This window comes from Lepus europaeus, chromosome 8 (assembly GCF_033115175.1).
Source record: "Lepus europaeus isolate LE1 chromosome 8, mLepTim1.pri, whole genome shotgun sequence".
In the NCBI taxonomy this organism is placed as follows: domain Eukaryota; kingdom Metazoa; phylum Chordata; class Mammalia; order Lagomorpha; family Leporidae; genus Lepus; species Lepus europaeus.
Window position 1 is genome coordinate 31,244,020 of NC_084834.1, and position 18,811 is coordinate 31,262,830.

The window sequence follows — 18,811 nt, forward strand, 5'->3', positions numbered from 1 at the left end:
AGATAACAATAATCTTTAATGTTCTGAATGTCGTATAGAAACATATGGAGTAAAAGAAATGACATTAGAAAATCTCTTCCTAAATATTTTGATATTTGGATTCAATAAGTTCTCTGATAAATTCATGAATTTCAGAGGTTCTGTCCTTACATCAGACAGGTCTGTGTCAAGTAAGATCTGATTAAGCGTAGGTGTTGTCAGTTATGCAAGACAGAGTAAAACGTATATTCTCATCTTTATACAGGGTTTGTCCAGAGGCTTAAAAATAAGAATCAAGGTTAATAATAATATATTAAATATTTCAAAATTGGTAAAGTAATAGATTTTTTAAAGTTCATGCCACAAAAAATGAAAAGTTCATGAAATGGTGGAATATGTTTATTAACTTGACTGAATCTTTCTATAATCTATATGTAGAATGAAACACATTATATCCTATAATACATACTTATAATTTTCTAACTATAGATAAGTAATTTTAAGCACAATCAGTGAAAATTTTGAACCTTGCACATTTAGCAGAAACTATAACTCGGGTCTATAAGTAACTTGAATAAGCATTATGTCAAAGCACTCATTTGCAAACACACAAAACTCAAATTCTGTGAGGTATCACAATGGCCTCATTGAAATAATCTTCCAAAAGTTAACCTTAGGAAAGTAAAGATTAATATCAACATTGCCTCTAATCCTTGAACCTGCAGCTGCCTAATTCTGGCAGCAGCACTCACTCACAGTCTATTTATGTCCCTGTCATTCTGCATCTCCCTCCCAAATGCCATCGAATCACTCACTAATTTTTGCTTAGAAGATGTGCAAAAAGGATTTCCATAGAGGTCTTTGGAGATTTCCTGTGTCCTCATGTGTGTAATAGGTTGGGTTGAGTAAAAATGAGAGAAAAGGAAAGAATGGAGATTTTGTTTTATATGTTTTTCTCTTTATTTTCTATTGAAAGGTGGGGGAGAGTAAAGAAGAAAATTATACCGTACTGATGATGTCAGTGTTAAATTAAATTAAGATCATATGTTGGCTTTGGCAGCTGTGATCTTTTGATTATTGAAGAGATTGTTGGTAATGAGGTACATCTGTAAGAAATATTTTAGTGTATTCTGTATACATATACACACTATGAGATATGCATCTAATAAAATAATAGGTTTAGAAATAATCTAGCAACTAAATTCATGCTTTTCAAACAACTATTTATAGAAAGAAAAGTGATACTTAAGCTTCCATAGTAGAATATTATAATCTACCCTATATTACCACTCATAATAGTCTCATATTTTAAAATAATGTTATAAACATTCTATCATTTTTCACACCTACATTGTATAAATTGGAAGCTTCAGGATTGTGTAAGAGAAGAATTATTTTTACAAAAGTGAGACCTCACTGTCAAGGCTTAAACAGATTGCCATGAAACAAGTAGTGTTACAGATAAAAATAAAGCATGCCTACATAATTTTTAAACCAAAAAAAATTACAGGGGCATTTAAAATTATTTTCATCTTTTGTGTTATGAAATGAAACATGAAAGAGTGGTGTATCTGCTATGCTCTGTGTTCAGTATGTATTTCTCTCCCTGATAGGTCCTTAACACGTGCTGCAGAATCTCTGCAGACCTCGATGATGATCTCAGCCTGGGGAGAGCCTATGAAGCAGTAGCCAAGGTCTTGAGGAGGTAAGTTAGCACATCCTTGCCTTGCTGTCACTGTGAATTCACTCAGCTGTGGAAGACTTAAATTGTTTGAGGTCTGTCGCTTTCCATTACTGCCTGCTTAAATTTTAAGCAGTGCCCTTCTTAAGTGACCCTTTCATTGTAAGTTATTTTAAACCCTTGTGGTATTTTAAAATATGCATCTAAACTCTTCTTTGTCTGTCTTCCTTTGTATTATTTTCTCTTCTGTTTTCTGTAAGTTTAGTGATGACCTTGAATGAAGAGAGAAAATCAGGTCACATCTCGAAGGTTAAGAAAGCAGAGAGCACAGAAATGCACGCTTCAGTGACCAGTTTCCCATGGCCTTCCTAGATCTCTTCTTTGAGGAAAGTTTCCATTTATGCTTCAGTCATGCTTCTTCCTTTCTGACATCTCTCCATTGAGCATATCTGGATAGACAATTGGGTACAAAACCAATATTCATGTACTCTATTTAAAACATCAAATTTAACAAAAGTATAAATACAAATTTCTGATGTATAATTTTCCCATGGGAAATATATGATTTTTTTTCCCCTTCACTTATATTGTGATCACTGTACACTTCATTTAATCTTTACATTATATAATACCATTATGAATTAAGCCATGATGGAATAAGGAGGAGAAAATTATCAAAGTTAAGACCTTGCTTTTAGAATTCAATTATATCCAATATTATAGCTTTCTAAAAATAGCTGCAGTAGTGTAGATAGATACATATACATATGCATATATATAGGTAAATAAAGATCTGATTTCTTCCTGTTTGTATTTAAATTTTAAGTACATACAGAGTGGTATTTTGAAAGGGGAAATTGTTATTAGAAAGTCATCTAAAATATGACATGCATAGTGAGCTGGAGGTGGAATCACTAGTGTATATTATCATTACTAATATAATAATAATTGCTCAAAATACTAATACCAAAGAAATGGAAGGGACTGTACAAAATACCAAATAAATTATAGTCACTGCTGGGTAAGTGGTACAGAAACACAGACACAGTTATAAGGTGAGTATGGACGCTAACTCAACAAAGGGGGATCAAGACACAGGTAAGTTATTTCCAAATAAAGATCGGTAACTAATCCAGGGAAGACCAACCAGCTGTCCTTTAAAACTTTTCCATACATAAATAAGAGTGTCAATTTTTAAATCAACAACGGGAGTCACTGTGCACCTGCTCCCCATGTAGGACCTCTGTCCTTAATGTGTTGAACTAAGCAAATTAATGGTAAAACTACTACTCAAACAGTACTCAATACTTTGTATGTCTGTGTGGGTGCAGTCTGTTGAAATCTTTATTTAATGTATACTAAGTTGATCTTCTGTATATAAAGATAATTGAAAATGAATCGTGATGAAGAATGGGATGGGAGAGTGAGTGGGAGATGGGATGGTTGTGGGTGGGAGGGAGGTTATGGGGGGAAAAGCTACTATAATCCAAGATTTGTACTTTGGAAATTTATATTTATTAAATAAAAGTTAAAAAACAAGAAGAAACAAATGCTTGAATACAAAGAAGAGATTTATAAGTATTCAACTTAATGTCTGTTAAAATAAACCAACTCTGCTTTTTTTGTCCAGTTTTTAGTCTGTTTTAACCACTGAAAGAAATCGATAGAAAATGATTATATTCTTCCTCTTGCTTTGCAGTAAATGTACCTCTTTAAATCCGTATAACCTATTTTTTTTACAAAATGATATTTCCTTTGTGTCTCAACATAACTAAAGAGTTTAAACTCCAGGTAAAATTTGTTTTCTTTTGATAAGCTTTTACTGTGTCACAGGACTAGTATTGGAATGCCCTCTTGGGTGCTGACAGTATTTATAATTATTTTATTTATTTATTTGAGAGGCAGAGTTACAAAGAGAAAGCTCTTCCATCCACTGGTTCACTCCCCAAATGGCTGCAACAGCCGGAGCTTAGCCTATCTTAAGCTAGGAGCCAGGAGCTTCTCCAAGTATCTTATGTGGGAGCAGAGGACCAAGCACTTGGGCCATCTTGTACTGCTTTCCCAGGCCATTTCAGAGAGCTGGATAGGAAGAGGAGCAGCCAGGATACGAACGGGTGCCCATATGGGATGCCTGCATCACAGGTGGATGCTTAGCTCATTACGCCACAGTGCCGGCCCCTATAATTATTTTTGAAACTTCTGGAGACAGGAAGTTCTCCCCAAATAACTTTCACATGTTAACCTTGTGTCTCATCTGGAGTACTTTAGTCTACACCCTATGATTTCAATTCCTAGCCCACACAGCCAAAACTAAGAGGAGAACTAAACAGTTATCTGGTACATTTTGGCAACAACAGACAATCTGATGTTTTAATTTGGCTGTTTAAGTATTATTAGGGAGTTAGGAATGGGAGACAATGTAGCTGTATTTGATATTTTCTGAAGTCAAGTGTGGATTTGGTAGGAATGTGAATTATTCTATTCCAATAGTCTCAGTAACCTAGTAACTTGCCTTAGGGCAAACAGATAATGGAACAAGATTTATCCCAAATTCACTTTTATACCAGATAAAAATAATTCCACTTGTAAGAATCCCTGTCTACTAAAGTACAATAATGCTGTCCATGTGTTGTGTGGCAGAGGTTCTTAATTGTGCAGTGTTAGAAAAATGCACGAGGGTAAGGGAGACATCTCTTCTGAGGCCATAGGGGACCCAGGCCACAACAAGGCTTCAAGGCCAAATCTGCCCTTTTGCAGCACTGTTGGTGTCTATAGAGGAGTGCTCAGGGGAATGGAAGACCCCACATATTTCAGCCTCTGTGCACAATAATCCAAGACTACGACCTGTTGACGGGCGGATGTTTCAAAACCAAAAATCATATGCAGGTCAACAATAGCACTCTTGGATATCTGAGAATCCTTATTAAATCAAGTCCACTAAATAGTAGAAATCCTCCTATATTAATTGTGTGGACAGTTTAAGTAAATTTTTTCTTTGCGAGCTTGGTATTCTTCAATAAACTTGCATGTACATTTACACACTCATTGCCATTGTCATTGTCATGTCATCATCATCACTTTCACATTATAAACTGTGCTTCTCAGGTTTACAGCAACATACAAGGGATAGAGCACATGCAAAACAGAGGCGCCTTTGGCAGTACCATCTGAGATACAAGTCATATGGTGGGTGATGTTCAGCATTCCCTCCAAATCTCTTTTCCCTAACCTGTGCAATTCCACCAGTTTCACTAACAGTAGCTCTATTTCTATAAAAATTTCTATATAAACATATTTAATCTCCTTCAAGGAAAGAGAAGAGGAGAGCTGTGTCTAGGATAAGTGTTTGTCCAAGGCCGTCCACTGAGCTTCCATGAAAGGTGAATAAGCTGGAAGGCGAGAAGCATCTAAAATAGTTATAAGAATTGATTCTGAACCCTCAAGTGAAAAAAAACAGCACGTTCTCTCAAGACGAAGAATTTGGGAACCCAAAGTTTCCTATTTGATTATATTAGACTTCAGAGCTGGTGTTAGAATTATTGAGGAAGTTTAGCAGTGACCAAGGTTTGTTATTTTTCACAGTTCATCTGAGTAATATTAACTGCACAAGAGTTTAAGTGACATAACAAAAATACAAATTTAAACATTTAAAATGCCTCCCACTGGAATACTAGTGAAAAAAGCTGATGCTCCAAAATGATAAAAGCTGCTTTATGAAGTACATAGACCAGAATTATGGTCCATAAAACATAGAAAGATGAGATGAGAAATTTTGAAGTAAATATTATAAAGACAGACTGTTTAACTACAGAAGGAAAAACACCCTCAATTTTATTTATGGTATTTTTTGCCTTGTTTACTGAAATTACTCCTTTACTGAAATGCCAAACTTCAACATCATCAGAATGATTCTTTAAAAGTATCTAGAAAAAAATCACAAAGATGTGTTTCAAGACACATTGGTCACAACTGTCCCATCTCTGGGTTTCCTCCATACCAGTTGGAAATCTGCTTGTGAACCCAGGTTAAATTATTTCCCGGTAAACTTTCCACAGTGATCTTTAAATCAATCAGTACAAAGTTCCAAGTGTGAAAATTACCTTTCTGTTATAACTGGAAATTAATTTCTTCTTGCTTGAGAGGAATGACATGCCCTAGTAATTCTCATATATTCTTTAAACAGGAACATCCAGGCTTTGATGCGAAATCTCCTAAAATGACCAAAAAATACATCACAATATTTCTATTAATTCATGAAATTAAGAACAGCTTTTTACATTTTCTCCTGTCACTGATCCCATTTGCCTTATTACTTTCATCTGTGGCCCACAGACTTGGTGGCACAATCAACAGACCCCTTAGTGGCTGTTTCATCTCTGCTCTATTTGATTTCTTCTCCCTGAGTAAATGATTAAGTTTTCATGCATTGGTTCAACCAAAATCTATGTTCACTCAACCACATCCTTTATTGATTACTTCTACTGCAAACAGTAGGCCAAGTGTGATATACATAATTGGACAGTTGTCAGGGGACGTGGGTGTTAACAGTCCTGTTTTCCCAGTTGGAAAGTGGAATCACCTTGATACACAAATATTCTGCACTGTTTCATTCTCATTCTTTGGACCGAGGAGTCCTGTTCCTCAGAATATATGTTTTTAACTCTCAAAGGTCTGGTTGAATGAATTTAATGATTATACCATATAATGTGCTGTTCAAGTTGCACCTGTGCACTGCATATAGAAAACTGGAATTAATATTTGTCTAACATTTTAACCTTGTCCTTCAACTTATACAAATAATCTGAAGCCTTTCTGTAAGAAAATAATTTTTGTCTCTTTCAAGGAGAAATTGGTTTCTAAATATGTTGCTAACTTTTACATTTAAAAATCCATTAGCTAGAATATGTTTGCATTTCAAATACTGTACGAATAACTTTGCCAGCTATATTACATTCATTGAGTAGAGCATAGCATTTGTGATAGAAATACTTTCCTGTAGTTGAATTTGTTAGAGCAAATTCCAGATAATTTTGAACACGTTGGAGATCTGTTGTCCACTGGGGAGAAAAATAAAATCATCCAGCAATAGTTTGATTTATACTACTTTTCTATTCCTTATTCATGGAAATTTTTTGTTTATTTGTGTGTATTTAGATTTAGTAATCTTCAACAGAACAAATCTAATCCAAAATATGCTTCCATCAAAAATACATCAGCTTTTAGGAACATGAATCTAAGCATCCCTGAATTTGTTTCAGCTAAATAATAACAATAATAATTTTTTTCCTGAAGGTTTTAAAGTGATATGCAAAGCAGTCTCCAGTTTTTTTTTTCTTTTTACATTATTTTTCCTTGAGTATCAAAATCCAGGATATAGCTTTGAAAGTTAATTTGATAAAATTGGAAAGTCAATTTGGTAAAGACATTTTTACACATAGAAATCCAAAAATTTGTTTTACATCTCAAATAGTATGATTGATTTATTGCTATTTTGTACTTTTAAGCTCTCTCAATATTGTTTAGTTGTCCTACAAAGAAAAAATTAAAATAAATAGGGAACTTCTCATTAGATTTCATTCTTTGCCTGCATTTGGGAAATTCCCTCCAAAAGCATTTTTTTCTGATCTACATCTAACTGGAAAATTAGTCATAATTTTGGCATGAAAAAGTGAGGACAGAAGAAGTGTTTACAACTTAAGGAAGGTCAAATTCCCCCCATCCTATCTCTCATGCTTAACAGTTTCCTTTACCAATTAAAAAATGGGAAAAGAATGAATTTGATAGAGTCTGGTACTCAAGTAAACAATATGTTAGTTCTTTGATCCTGCTCCCTAGAAAGCAGACACTAGGATTTTGTGTGACTAGTTTGCAGAGTGTACATTTAAATTACCGTGTTTAATTCATTTCATGATAAAAGGTTTTCAAGGAAATAATGCTTAACAAATTGAATTTTCTGTTTGGCTTGTGTTGGAAAATATCAACTAGGAGCTGTGAATGTGAGAGCCATTTGTTTCATACACTATACTAGTACTTGCTGCCACTTAATGAGTCCCTACTATGTGCCAGGCTATGAATTTGTTGCTTTTTCATCTAATAGCAATTTGTGGTCATTTTATTTATTTTTACCACTTTTTTAAATTTATTTTTTAAGAAATACAAATTTCAGAAGTACAGCTTTAGGAATATAGGTATTCTTCCCACCATACCTGCTCTCCCACCCACATCCCCACCCCTCCCTCTCCTCCTTCCTCTCCCCTTGCCAGTACCCTTCTCCATTAAGATTCATTTTCAATTAACTTTGTACACAGAAGACCAACCCTATACTAAGTAAAGATTTCAACACTTTGCATACACAAACTGAGAACTAGCTTTACAGTTAAATCTCATAATACATCTCACTGAGGACAGAGGTCCTCCATGGGCAGTTAGTGCACAGTGACTCCTGTTGTTAATTTAACAATTAATACTCTTATGCATGACATCAGTGATCACCTGAGGCTTTTGAAATGAGCTGCCTAGGTTATGGAAGCCTTTTAATTCCAGAAACTCCTTCAGGATTTGGACAAGGCCATAAGCAAAATGGAAGCTCTCTCCTCCATTTAGAAAAAAGTATATCCTTTTTTGATGGCCACTTCTTTCTTCTGGGTCTCATTCACAGAGATCCTTCATATAGAACATTTTTTTCCACAGTGTCTTAGCTTTCCACACCTGAAATGCTCTCATGGGCTTTTCAGCCAGACCAGGATGCCTTAAGGGCTGATTCTGAGGTCAGAATGTTACTTATAATGATTGTCATTCTATGAGTATTGTAAAAATGAACAAGCTGAAGTGTCGTTCAGTTTCTTAACTGTAATATGATCAAAATTATTCATCCAAAAAACCAAGTTGGAATGAAGCCTAGATTTTTCTAATATCCACAATACAATAAATGACTTTAATGTAAGCTAACTTATTTTTCTAAATATACCACATCTATGAGAATAAGTATTTCAACCAAATCATTGGAGGCTATACAAGTTGATATCCCTCCTCCCTCTGCCTCCTCTTTCGAATAAACTGCATTGACAATGCTTTCTGAGCCTGTGACATGTTCTTTCAATCATTATTTGAGAGACGTAGTTTTGATCTTAGAAACAGCCAGATGAATTTGCGGTCACACTTAGAAAACAAGAAAGAAAAAAAATCTCTACTGGTAATCCCATTTGTTGGACAAATTTTATTAAATGACTTATGCATGCTTTACATTGCTTCACTATGAAGGAGTTTTCTAAAGAGAGATTCAAAAAATACCATCATCCTCACCATTAGATGACCCTATCAGAGATAACCATTGGAAAGAACTGCCTTCTTTACATGCCAAGTGTGTATGGCAATGAGAAAGGTGGATCTGAAGGAGGAAAGGAAGTGGCTAGAAACGCCTGTTTGCCTGATATGTGCTTATGCGAGTCAAGTCACACCATAGTACTACAGGAAGCTATCCAAATAAAATTCACTGCAAGGGAAAGTCAAGCCCTGAATAGAACTTGGGGAAGAGCCAACTTTGGGTGAGTGTCAGTGAGAGGTATAGGAGAGGTGAAGGGATGGACTGAGAGTGCTAGACACCGAAGAGGGAAAAAACATTTGGAGAAAGAGAAGATAGTTAACAGTGATTCCCAACCTGTGTGCTGGGGATGTGGGTGAAAGTGGAGAGGGAAGAAACATGTCAATCACTAAACACACCAAGCATTTTGTATATGTCACAGTTCCAATATGTCTCCCCAAAGGACACATTACAAGGGCTTTTTTTGTTTTTTTTTTTAATTCATATAAACACTGAGAGGTCTCCATTGCATTCACTAGGTTTGACTCGAAATCTCTTTTGGCTTCTTTGTAAGATCAGATTTACCCTCCAAACATTGGACATGCTTTTATAAAGTTGTCATATGAACGTGCTCCAGATTTCAAAACACTATATGTAATTCATAGTACCTATTCCATTTAATCTCATGTAGAGTACATTTATCTCAATCCAAGTTGACAGTGACATTCTTCAAGGTCAGAAACCATATTCCCAGCAGTGAAAATATTTGGGGATATTTGCTATGCTCTCAAAGTTTCTTGATGTTACTGAAAAATCCAGTAGTCAGAGTTTATGGTCATGGACCCCAAACATCTGTTTGACTGAGGTTCTCACAGTATACCTGGAGGCTTTACTTTTGTGTATACTCTATAAGTGCCATCTTTCACAAATTTCCAACCATTCCTTCACTCAAAAATATGTACATGCTTAGTATATGCCAAGTGGTCTGCTATAAATTATGTTTTTCTGAGCATTTTTCTAGAGTATACAACCCTCTAAATGTGTATGCACAAATCTCAATGTGTTTTATGCCAAAATAAACATCTTTTAATTCCATTTTCCATGAACACCTTTAAGTACCCTGGTCTATGTGAATTCAGTGACACCTAGATTTCACTGCTCAGAGAAGCTTGCAAGAAAAAAAATAGCCTTTTTGTAAGATTTGTAAAGGCTTTTCTTCTTTCAAAAGAGCTTTATTGAGATGTAATTCATATAGCATACAGCTCACCTTTTTAAAGTCTACAACCCGGTGTATATTCTGGTATATTCACAGAGTTGTGAAATCATCACCATTTCCTAATTTCAGGACATTTTTATCACCTGAAAGGAAACCCTATACCCATTACCAGCCACTCCTCACTCCCCCACCCTCAGCCTCTAGCAACCACTACCCTGCTTTCTGTCTAGGCAGATCTGCCGGTTGTGGACATGCCATGTGAATGGAACCATACAGTTTGTGATCTTTTGTGTCTGGCCCCTTTGGCTTAGTGTGTTTTCAAGTTTCATCCTTGTTGCAACATGTATCACTACTTCACAGCATTCAGTTGCATGGGTATACCATATTTTGTTGACTCATTCAATTGCATGGCTTCCTTTCCCTGGCCATTACAAACAATGTGCCATGAACATTTACATACAAGCTTTTTTTGTGGACATGTTTTTCTCCTGGGTACATATTTGGGAGTGAAATTTCTAGGTCATATGGTAACTCTGTTAAAGTTTTGGAGGAAGTTTTCCAAAGCAGCTGCATCATTTTACATTTCCATCAGCAATGCATGAGAGTTTGAAAATTGTCAGTTTTAATTCATGGTGTACTCTAACAAAAAGAAGCCACATTTTTTTTGTTTTTGTTTTTTATTTATTTATTTATTTATTTTTTGATACGCAGAGTGGACAGTGAGAGAGAGAGACAGACAGAAACGTCTTCCTTTTTGCCGTTGGTTTACCCTCCAACGGCCGCTGCGGCTGGTGCGCTGTGGCCAGCACATTGCGCTGATCCGAAGCCAGGAGCCAGGTGCCTCTCCTGGTCTCCCATGCTGGTGCAGGGCCCAAGGACTTGGGCCATCCTCCACTGCACTCCCGGGCCATATCAGAGAGCTGGCCTGGAAGAGGGGCAACCGGGACAGAATCCGGCGCCCCGACAGGGACTAGAACCCGGTGTGCTGGCGCTGCAGGGGGAGGATTAGCCTAGTGAGCCACAGCACTGGCCTAGAAGCCACATATTTCTTTACTTGGTATTCTCACATTACATCTCATTGTCCTGACAGCCATCTTGCGCATTTCTACGCCCAGACACAAAATGCCCTCTTTTTACTGTAATGCCAAGTGAGATGGTATTCCAATGGTTTCCTATTTTATATATTCCAGCCAAGGAGAGACAACAGAAGCAATTAAATACTTGAAAAAATACTTGAAAATTTCCAGAAACACTTTTCAAAGCCTAGATATTGTGAGAGCAAGTACAATGCTTGGAGACATCTACAACGAAAAAGTGAGTGTATATGTTTCTTGTTAACAGAAAGATTTTCAGTGGTTAGGGATAACTTGGTGGAGTTTTAAAGGTCTACTCTGACTCGTGTGTGAGGCCAGTGGAGCCCGAGAGGAGATCAGAGGCCAAACTCTGATCTGACCAGAAGGCCGGAGTGCCCGGCAGGATCATCAAGGAAGCCCCAGTTTGCTTGCAGAACCTGTTCCTGGGAGTCAAAGCAGATCCAGATGAGAGTAATGCCAGGTATTTTCATGTAGTCATTGCTAGACCCTTTGAGGGAGTGACTTTTAAACTTGAACTATTCCTTCCAGAAGAATACCCAGTGGCGTCTCCTAAAGTACATTCCGTGACCGAAATTTATCATCCAAGGTAGACAAGTTGGGAAGAATATGTTTAGGTATTTTGAAAGATAAGTGGCCCCCAGCACTGCAGATCTACACAGTGCTGCTGTAGATTCAGGCTTTGTTAGGTGCTCCCAATCCGGATAATCTGTTAGCAAATGATGTAGCACAGCAGTGGAAGACCGAGGAAACCCAAGCCATAGGAACAGCTAGAGCATGGACTAGGCTGCAGGCCATGAGTAATATTCAGATCGATCTGCTCAAGTATGCATCACCCTCTCCTGTTTTGTTAAGACTTCCTTTTCTGTTTGCATTTAATGGACACAGTCTTAGAAACATTGCAGAATAAAAGCCCAGATATTTTCAGGCTTTTGGTGACTAAATGCACATTAGCACATCTCTGTCTTGTCCTAATTCACTGTTTGTAAAGCATGAGCAGAGTTAGAAGTATCATCTGGACTATTGCAAAATGTTTAAAAGCATTGTTCCCTCTGCTTTGATTCATTTCCTCTATTGGTTTAAGTATAAAGCACTGTAAATGAAGGCAGTTGTCAGAGTTAGCTGCAGGAGTGTGGGTGTTTTTCTTATTTTTTGTGGGGAAGAGGGTAATTTTATGGACTCCTTTCCCCTTTTCATGGTACTCTAGTTGCATTGGTGTAAAGCAATGAACCAGTTCTTTAGAATGTGCTTTCTAGCCAAGTCTAACTTTATTTAGGCTCTGTAGATGAACAAGCTTGATTGTTTGAACCAAACTGGGAACATTAAGCAAACATCACAGCCCTCACTAATAACATTGTGACTCTGCTGTCAAGTGTAGATTCCCCCTTCAAAACAACTTGGGACCATTTTGTATGGCTCATCTGGAAACTTCTATAAGTCTTTTGTTTTAGTAAAATATTTTTTGTTATTCTACCAAAAAAAAAAAAAAAACCAAGGACTATTCTCATGTGATCCTCACCTTGCACAAAGCAAGGACCAGAAAGAAAAACAGTTCTTTCTTCATTTCCTTCTTGTACCTTCATGCCCACAATCTGTTAACCCTGATTCACATATTCTCAGCCAAGGAAGATTCTCAATGGCTTTGCATTTGAGCAGCAATGTACAATATGTAAATTCAAAGCAACTTCATAGCAACAGTTGACTCTTATCTGCCTACACTGGCATTCATCTCTCTCACTCCAAATTCGTGTTTTATTAGCACAGCCCTGATGCTCCCTCCCAAGTCCCTAAGGAGAAGAAATGACAAACCCAAGAGTAATTCTGAAGGAAATTTAGAATGGAATCCTAGAAGCAGATTGGCTATGTAAACTAAGACAGAAAAGAAAAAATGTCTAAAATTTTACAAGAAACCATTGTTCATAAAATGCACTATTCATAAGGATCTCTAGCATAGTTTTTTCCTGGTTGTATCTTTTATTACTACCTAGATTCTCCTTTAGAAATGATATGAAACAGGCTTGTTTCTCTAGTTGTAATTGCTATTTTGATCATGATTAAGATCCGTCAACTTTTAGGTTGTGTTCTCAAACTATGTATTTTTTAAAATTAATAATTATACATATTTATGGGCTATAGTGTGATATTTTGATACACACACAATACGTACTAATCAAATCAGGGTAATCGACATTTCCGCTTGTTTGACATCGTGATTGGAGGTTGGCAGCTCCTCCCTGAAGGGCTGTGAAGGTAGTGGCTAAAAACGCAAACTCTCAGGGGTGTGTGTGTGGTACAGCAGTTAGGTTGGCTCTTGGGGTACCTGCATCTCATATCAGAGTGCCAGTTTGAAGTCCTGGCTACTCCGCTTCTGTTCCAGCTTCCTACTAACGCACACCCTGGCAGGCAGCAGATGTATCGCTCAATTATTGAGTTTCTGCCACCCATGTGGGAGTCCTGGGTTGAGTTCCCAGCTCCTGGCTTTGGACAGGCCCAGCTCTGACTTATAGGCATTTGGGGAGTGAACCAGTAGAAGGAATATCTCTCTCCATCTGTCCATTTGTCTTTCTCTGCCTTTAAAAAATAATAAAGAAAAGAAAAGCAACATATCAACTCTGAATCCAGAGTGCTTGGGTTAAAAGCCCAGCTTGTCCACATACAAGATCTGTGACTGGGGACAAGTTACTTACTCTGCTGGATGCCTCGCTGATCCCACTTCAGGAGAGTGTTGTTGAGTATTGAGTTAATATATGTAAAGCACTTGGAACAGAGCTTTCTGGCAGGAGACGTAGCTGCAGCTGCTATCTGTATGCTCATTGGCTATTAGTATTCTCTATGCCCGCCTTGCTTTCAAACAATTCTACATTCCCAGGCCCTTAGTGAGTTTCACTCATCCCAGGTCTCCAAAATTCCAGGTGGCAGTGGTATTCCAACCCATACTCTTAACCACTATAGTATTCTGCTATTTGCCATAAAATTGACTTTATTTCAGAGTAACTTAGGGGTTTTTGTTTTATAGAAATAGAGGTTGAAATTAATTTGAATGAGTGAAACAAATACTTGTTTCTGCTCTAGGCAAAGGGCTGTCTCATGTTTTAAAAGGAATTTGTTAATACATTAGATTCTCAGGGTCACAGAAAATACGTGATAATTATTACATGATAATTGATTCTCATCAATTCCATATTAATTTGATATTAATACAAAGACCAGATTCCATGTGGGTCCTGTATACAATTCTAAGAATATGATACTTCCCTTCCTCCCTCCTTCTCTCGATTTTCTTTTCTTTCTCTCTCTCTCTCTCTCTTGCTTGCTTGCTGGCAAAGGGGTTTTTAAGCAGTCTCTCTGGTTCCTTTTCTTTTACACACTCCTCTCATGCTCCCCCTGGCCTGTTTGCCCTTGGCTTCATGATCTTAAAACCTTTTCGGGGGCAGGTGTTGTGGCAGGTGGGGTTAAGCTGCTGCTTGAACACCCTCATCCTATGTTAGAATGCTGGCTTCTGATCCGGCTTCCTGTCAATGCATACTGGCAAGTGCAAGTATTTGGGGCCCTGCCTCGCACAAGGGAGGTTTCAATGGAGTTGCAAGTTCCTGGCTTTGGCCTAGCCCAGCCCTGGCTGTTGTGGTCTTGTGGGAAGTGAACCAGTGGGTAGAGGATCTCAATCTCTCCCTCTCACTCCTTCCCTCCCTCCTCTGTGTGTGTGTGTGTGTGTTGCTCTACCTTTCAAATAAATAAAAATAAGCATTTTTTAAAAAAATCTCCCTCTCTTGCCCGACTTGGCTGCCTTCTCTCATGCCTCCTTCTTTCTGGTCACCCATCCTCTGCTGGCCACTTCCTTTCTGGTCACCCATCCTCTGCTGGCCACTTCCCCTGGTTCCCCTCACTTCACCTCTCCTTTGAGCCTCTCTTGGGTGCTGCCCAGTCCTGCTCACCTTTCCTCTCTGCCCTGCGCTTTGTCTGTCTGATGCTCCCATCTCTGACTCTTCTTGATTTTGTTTACTTTTCAAGGATATAGTGGTGAAAAAGAGGTAAGACTCACAAACCTTGTGAGGTTTACAGTCTGTTTGGGGGCAGCTTTTCCCAGAGTAGCAGAATTGGCATTCCTAATAAACAGATTTAGTCCTTTTTTTTCTCTTTATTTAAAAACAATTAAGGAATTTATTGATACATTAGATTCTCAGGGTCACAGCAAATCATGATAATTGCTACAACACAATTCTCATCAATTCTCATGTTAGTGTGATACAGTCCTACTTTTTACTGGGATTGTTCTCTAAAACACAAGTGCAGAGAGTACAAATGAATTTTTTCTACCAGGAAACAATGCTGCAGACTCAGTCCTTTAGCATAACAGGAGCATCAAGGATCATCCTGTATTTCCCTAATAACAGAAAGCAAAAGGAAAATAAAGCAGTAAATTTTTCTAAGGGGTAATATTTTAGATTTGCATTTTTCTTAACGTTTTTGCCAAAAGTTTGTATCTCATCAGTGGGTATTTTATTCTCTTATTTTTGATTTCTGGAGAAGAGTTTAATATTTAATGGCCAGAAACATGAAATATCCAAAGACTATGTCTACTTCCAAAAGTTAATTTTTTATCCATTTATCTCTATTCTAATATAAAGTTTGAAGGATTCCAGGTATTTATGCTATTTTCAAATACACGTGCCTTCAGAAATACTAGTTGTTTCATACACTTTGGTGATTCCATTGATAATTGATCTTCTTAATAAATTAAGTAGATAATACCATAGTGGTATTCTATGATGTCACTGATATCAAAACAAAGCTTGATTTGTTACCCAGATTGTTAAAGTTATATTCAGTTTTTATACATTACTGTGTTTTTCCTATATACTTCGTCAAGTTAAAAAAGCTACTGATAACTTCCCATACTGATTCTGAGTTGTTAAATCATTATCAAGAAAATAATTTGAAAGGTATTAGACGTAAAAAAGTGAATTTACTAGAAATACATGGAAATTATTTTTTTTTCTTTCTGATCTTTTTAAGACAAGGTAGTAGCCTTGATGACAACCTGAATTTCCTTCTGGTTCTACAAAGCCATTTCCAAGGAAAACACTGACAATGAATTATTTCATGTCTCTACTTTTCAGTTGTTTATGGATGTTTCCTGATTATTTAAAATCTTTATTTTTCATCTGTTGGTTCCCTCCTTAAATGCCCATAATATCTGGAATTAGACCCAGCATAAGCCAGAAGGCAGGAACTCTCTCTGGGTCTTCACAAGAACTCAAGTATTTGAACCATCATCTCTTGCCTCCTGGTGTGTCCATTAGCAGGGTGTTGCATCAGAAGTTGAGTAGGCTGGCGCTGCGGCTCACTAGGCTAATCTTCCGCCTGCGGTGCCAGCACCCCAGGTTCTAGTCCTGGTCGCGGCGCCAGATTCTGTCCTGGTTGCTCCTCTTCCAGTCCAGCTCTCTGCTGTGGCCCGGGAGGGCAGTGGAGGATGGTCCAAGTCCTTGGCCACCTGCATGGGAGACCAGAAGCACCTGGCTCCTGGCTTCGGATCAGCGTGGTGCGCCAGCCACAGCGGCCATTGGAGGGTGAACCAACGGTAAAGGAAGACCTTTCTCTCTCTCTCTCTCACTGTCCACTCTGCCTGTCAAAAAAAAAAAAAAGAAGAAGAAGAAGAAGTTGAGTAGCTACGACTCTAATGCAGGTGGCAGCTTATCCTTGCTGCACCACAGCACTAGCCCCAGATGTTTCCTGGTTGTATCAAATGCCTTTCTCCCAGTTATATTGGTTTAAAAAATAGGGTATTTGTACCACACTTTATGCATTAACTAATCTTTTACAAGAAGGAAACCATAGCAGGAGAGGAACTACCCCTAAATTTTTTCCACCTGAGCTCAGGCACTAATTAATGATAACTTTGAACAAGGCCATTCTTTGATCCTCAGTTTTCTTATATTTCGATTGTCAATCACAGGATGGCTTGGAGATTATTTAAAGATTAAAAATTTTAGAATAGTTATATGGTACCTAGAAGAGTCCTTAGCATATATTTGGTACAAGATACTGTAAGCTACTTAACATCTTGGGCTCATATCTCTCCCTCAATTCCAGACTCATTCCACTACCTACCTCACATCTTTACTTGGACTGTATCAAATATAACCTAAGAACTGAATTCAATTCATTTTTCCTTTAAATGCCATGATAGTACCATGATAGAACATAGCCAGGTATCTTCCAGGCAATCATCTCTTTTCTATGAGTGCTCCTTAACTGACATCACCAATGCCCATGGTTATAAATACTGTCCAACTGCCAATGACTCTCATATTTGTTATCTTCACAATCTTGATCTCTTCTGGGACTCCAGACTTGCAAAGCCAGCTGCTTACCTAGTATGTCCACCTGAGCTTCTAAATGATATCACACATTTAACATAATTCCTCCTTCCATTAACCTAGTTCCCTCTAGTCTTCCTCATCTTAATCAACGGTATAATTATCCAGCAACGTGGTTGCTCAAGCCCCAAAACACAGGACCTCCTTGGAGTGTTCGCTCATCTGTACTTCATATCCAATCCAGAAGCAAACCTCAACCTTTAACCAACAAAACAGATCTCAATCTGCCTCCTTCTCTCTGTGCTACTCTTATCAGCATCAGCCTGTTACCCTGGACCGGTCTTCTCCCCTGGACCGGTGCAGTAAGCAGTACTGCAAACCCATTTCCCTGCAGGCACTGGCCCTCTCCAGAACATAAGCCAGTCTCTACACAGAGGCCAAAATAATCTTTTTCAAACTTAAATCGAATTATATTATTTCTCTGCTTGAATCACGTCCATTACTAACTATTCTTGAGAACATAAGTAGAAATCTTTGCCCTGGAATGCAAATGTAATGCCCCCGCCCCCATATTTCTGACCTTGGTGCTCCCCATTTTCCCTCCACTCCACCACAGCTAAACTGATTTTTGTGGAATTCTTTACACGTGCCAGGTCAGTTCCTGCCTTAGGATATGTGCCTCTCCTGGATTGCTCCACAGGGAACACTCTCCCATCTCGCCTTCACATTGTTGGTTCCTTGTCATTCAGATCTCTTCAGAGAGGCTGCCCCTAGACAATCCAATCAAACATAGCCACCAGGGCAGTCTTCAACTTTACTGCATTGCAATTGTCCATGTAATATTTATTTCTTGGTTCTGCTGTTTGTGGTTTTTGTTACTGAAGCAAGATGAATTTGCCCACACATAAGGGAGCCAGACAGTGAAGCCACTGTCTTTTGCAGAGTTTATTACAGAGCAGCCAAGCAAGGAGCTGGGAGCCATGCTCAAATAGCATTCCCTGCACCGTTTTTATAGAAGATATTTATTGGGAAGGGAGTGAGGAGTGGAGATGGGGCATGGGAGCTGATTGGTCAGCTAAGAAAAAGAAGTTCCTTGTGTTTCTGCCCAGCCACAGGTCAGCTACATACCTCGTAATACGCTGCATATTCCAAAATTGACAGCCTTAGCAAGCTCAGGGGGCATATTTTGGCCCAGAATGTCCCATGTTTATCCGGCAGTCAGCATTG

At 38.1% G+C, this 18,811-nt stretch overlaps 1 protein-coding gene across 1 annotated transcript in view; it reads left to right on the forward strand.

Moving 5' to 3' along the window:
* TTC29 (tetratricopeptide repeat domain 29) overlaps positions 1-18,811 on the forward strand; it is a 264,832-nt gene that overhangs the window by 140,715 nt on the left and 105,306 nt on the right. The window contains exons 8-9 of the mRNA XM_062199063.1: positions 1,593-1,684; positions 11,367-11,490. Coding sequence (XP_062055047.1) covers positions 1,593-1,684; positions 11,367-11,490 — 216 coding nt within the window. The remainder of the gene's footprint in view (positions 1-1,592; positions 1,685-11,366; positions 11,491-18,811) is intronic.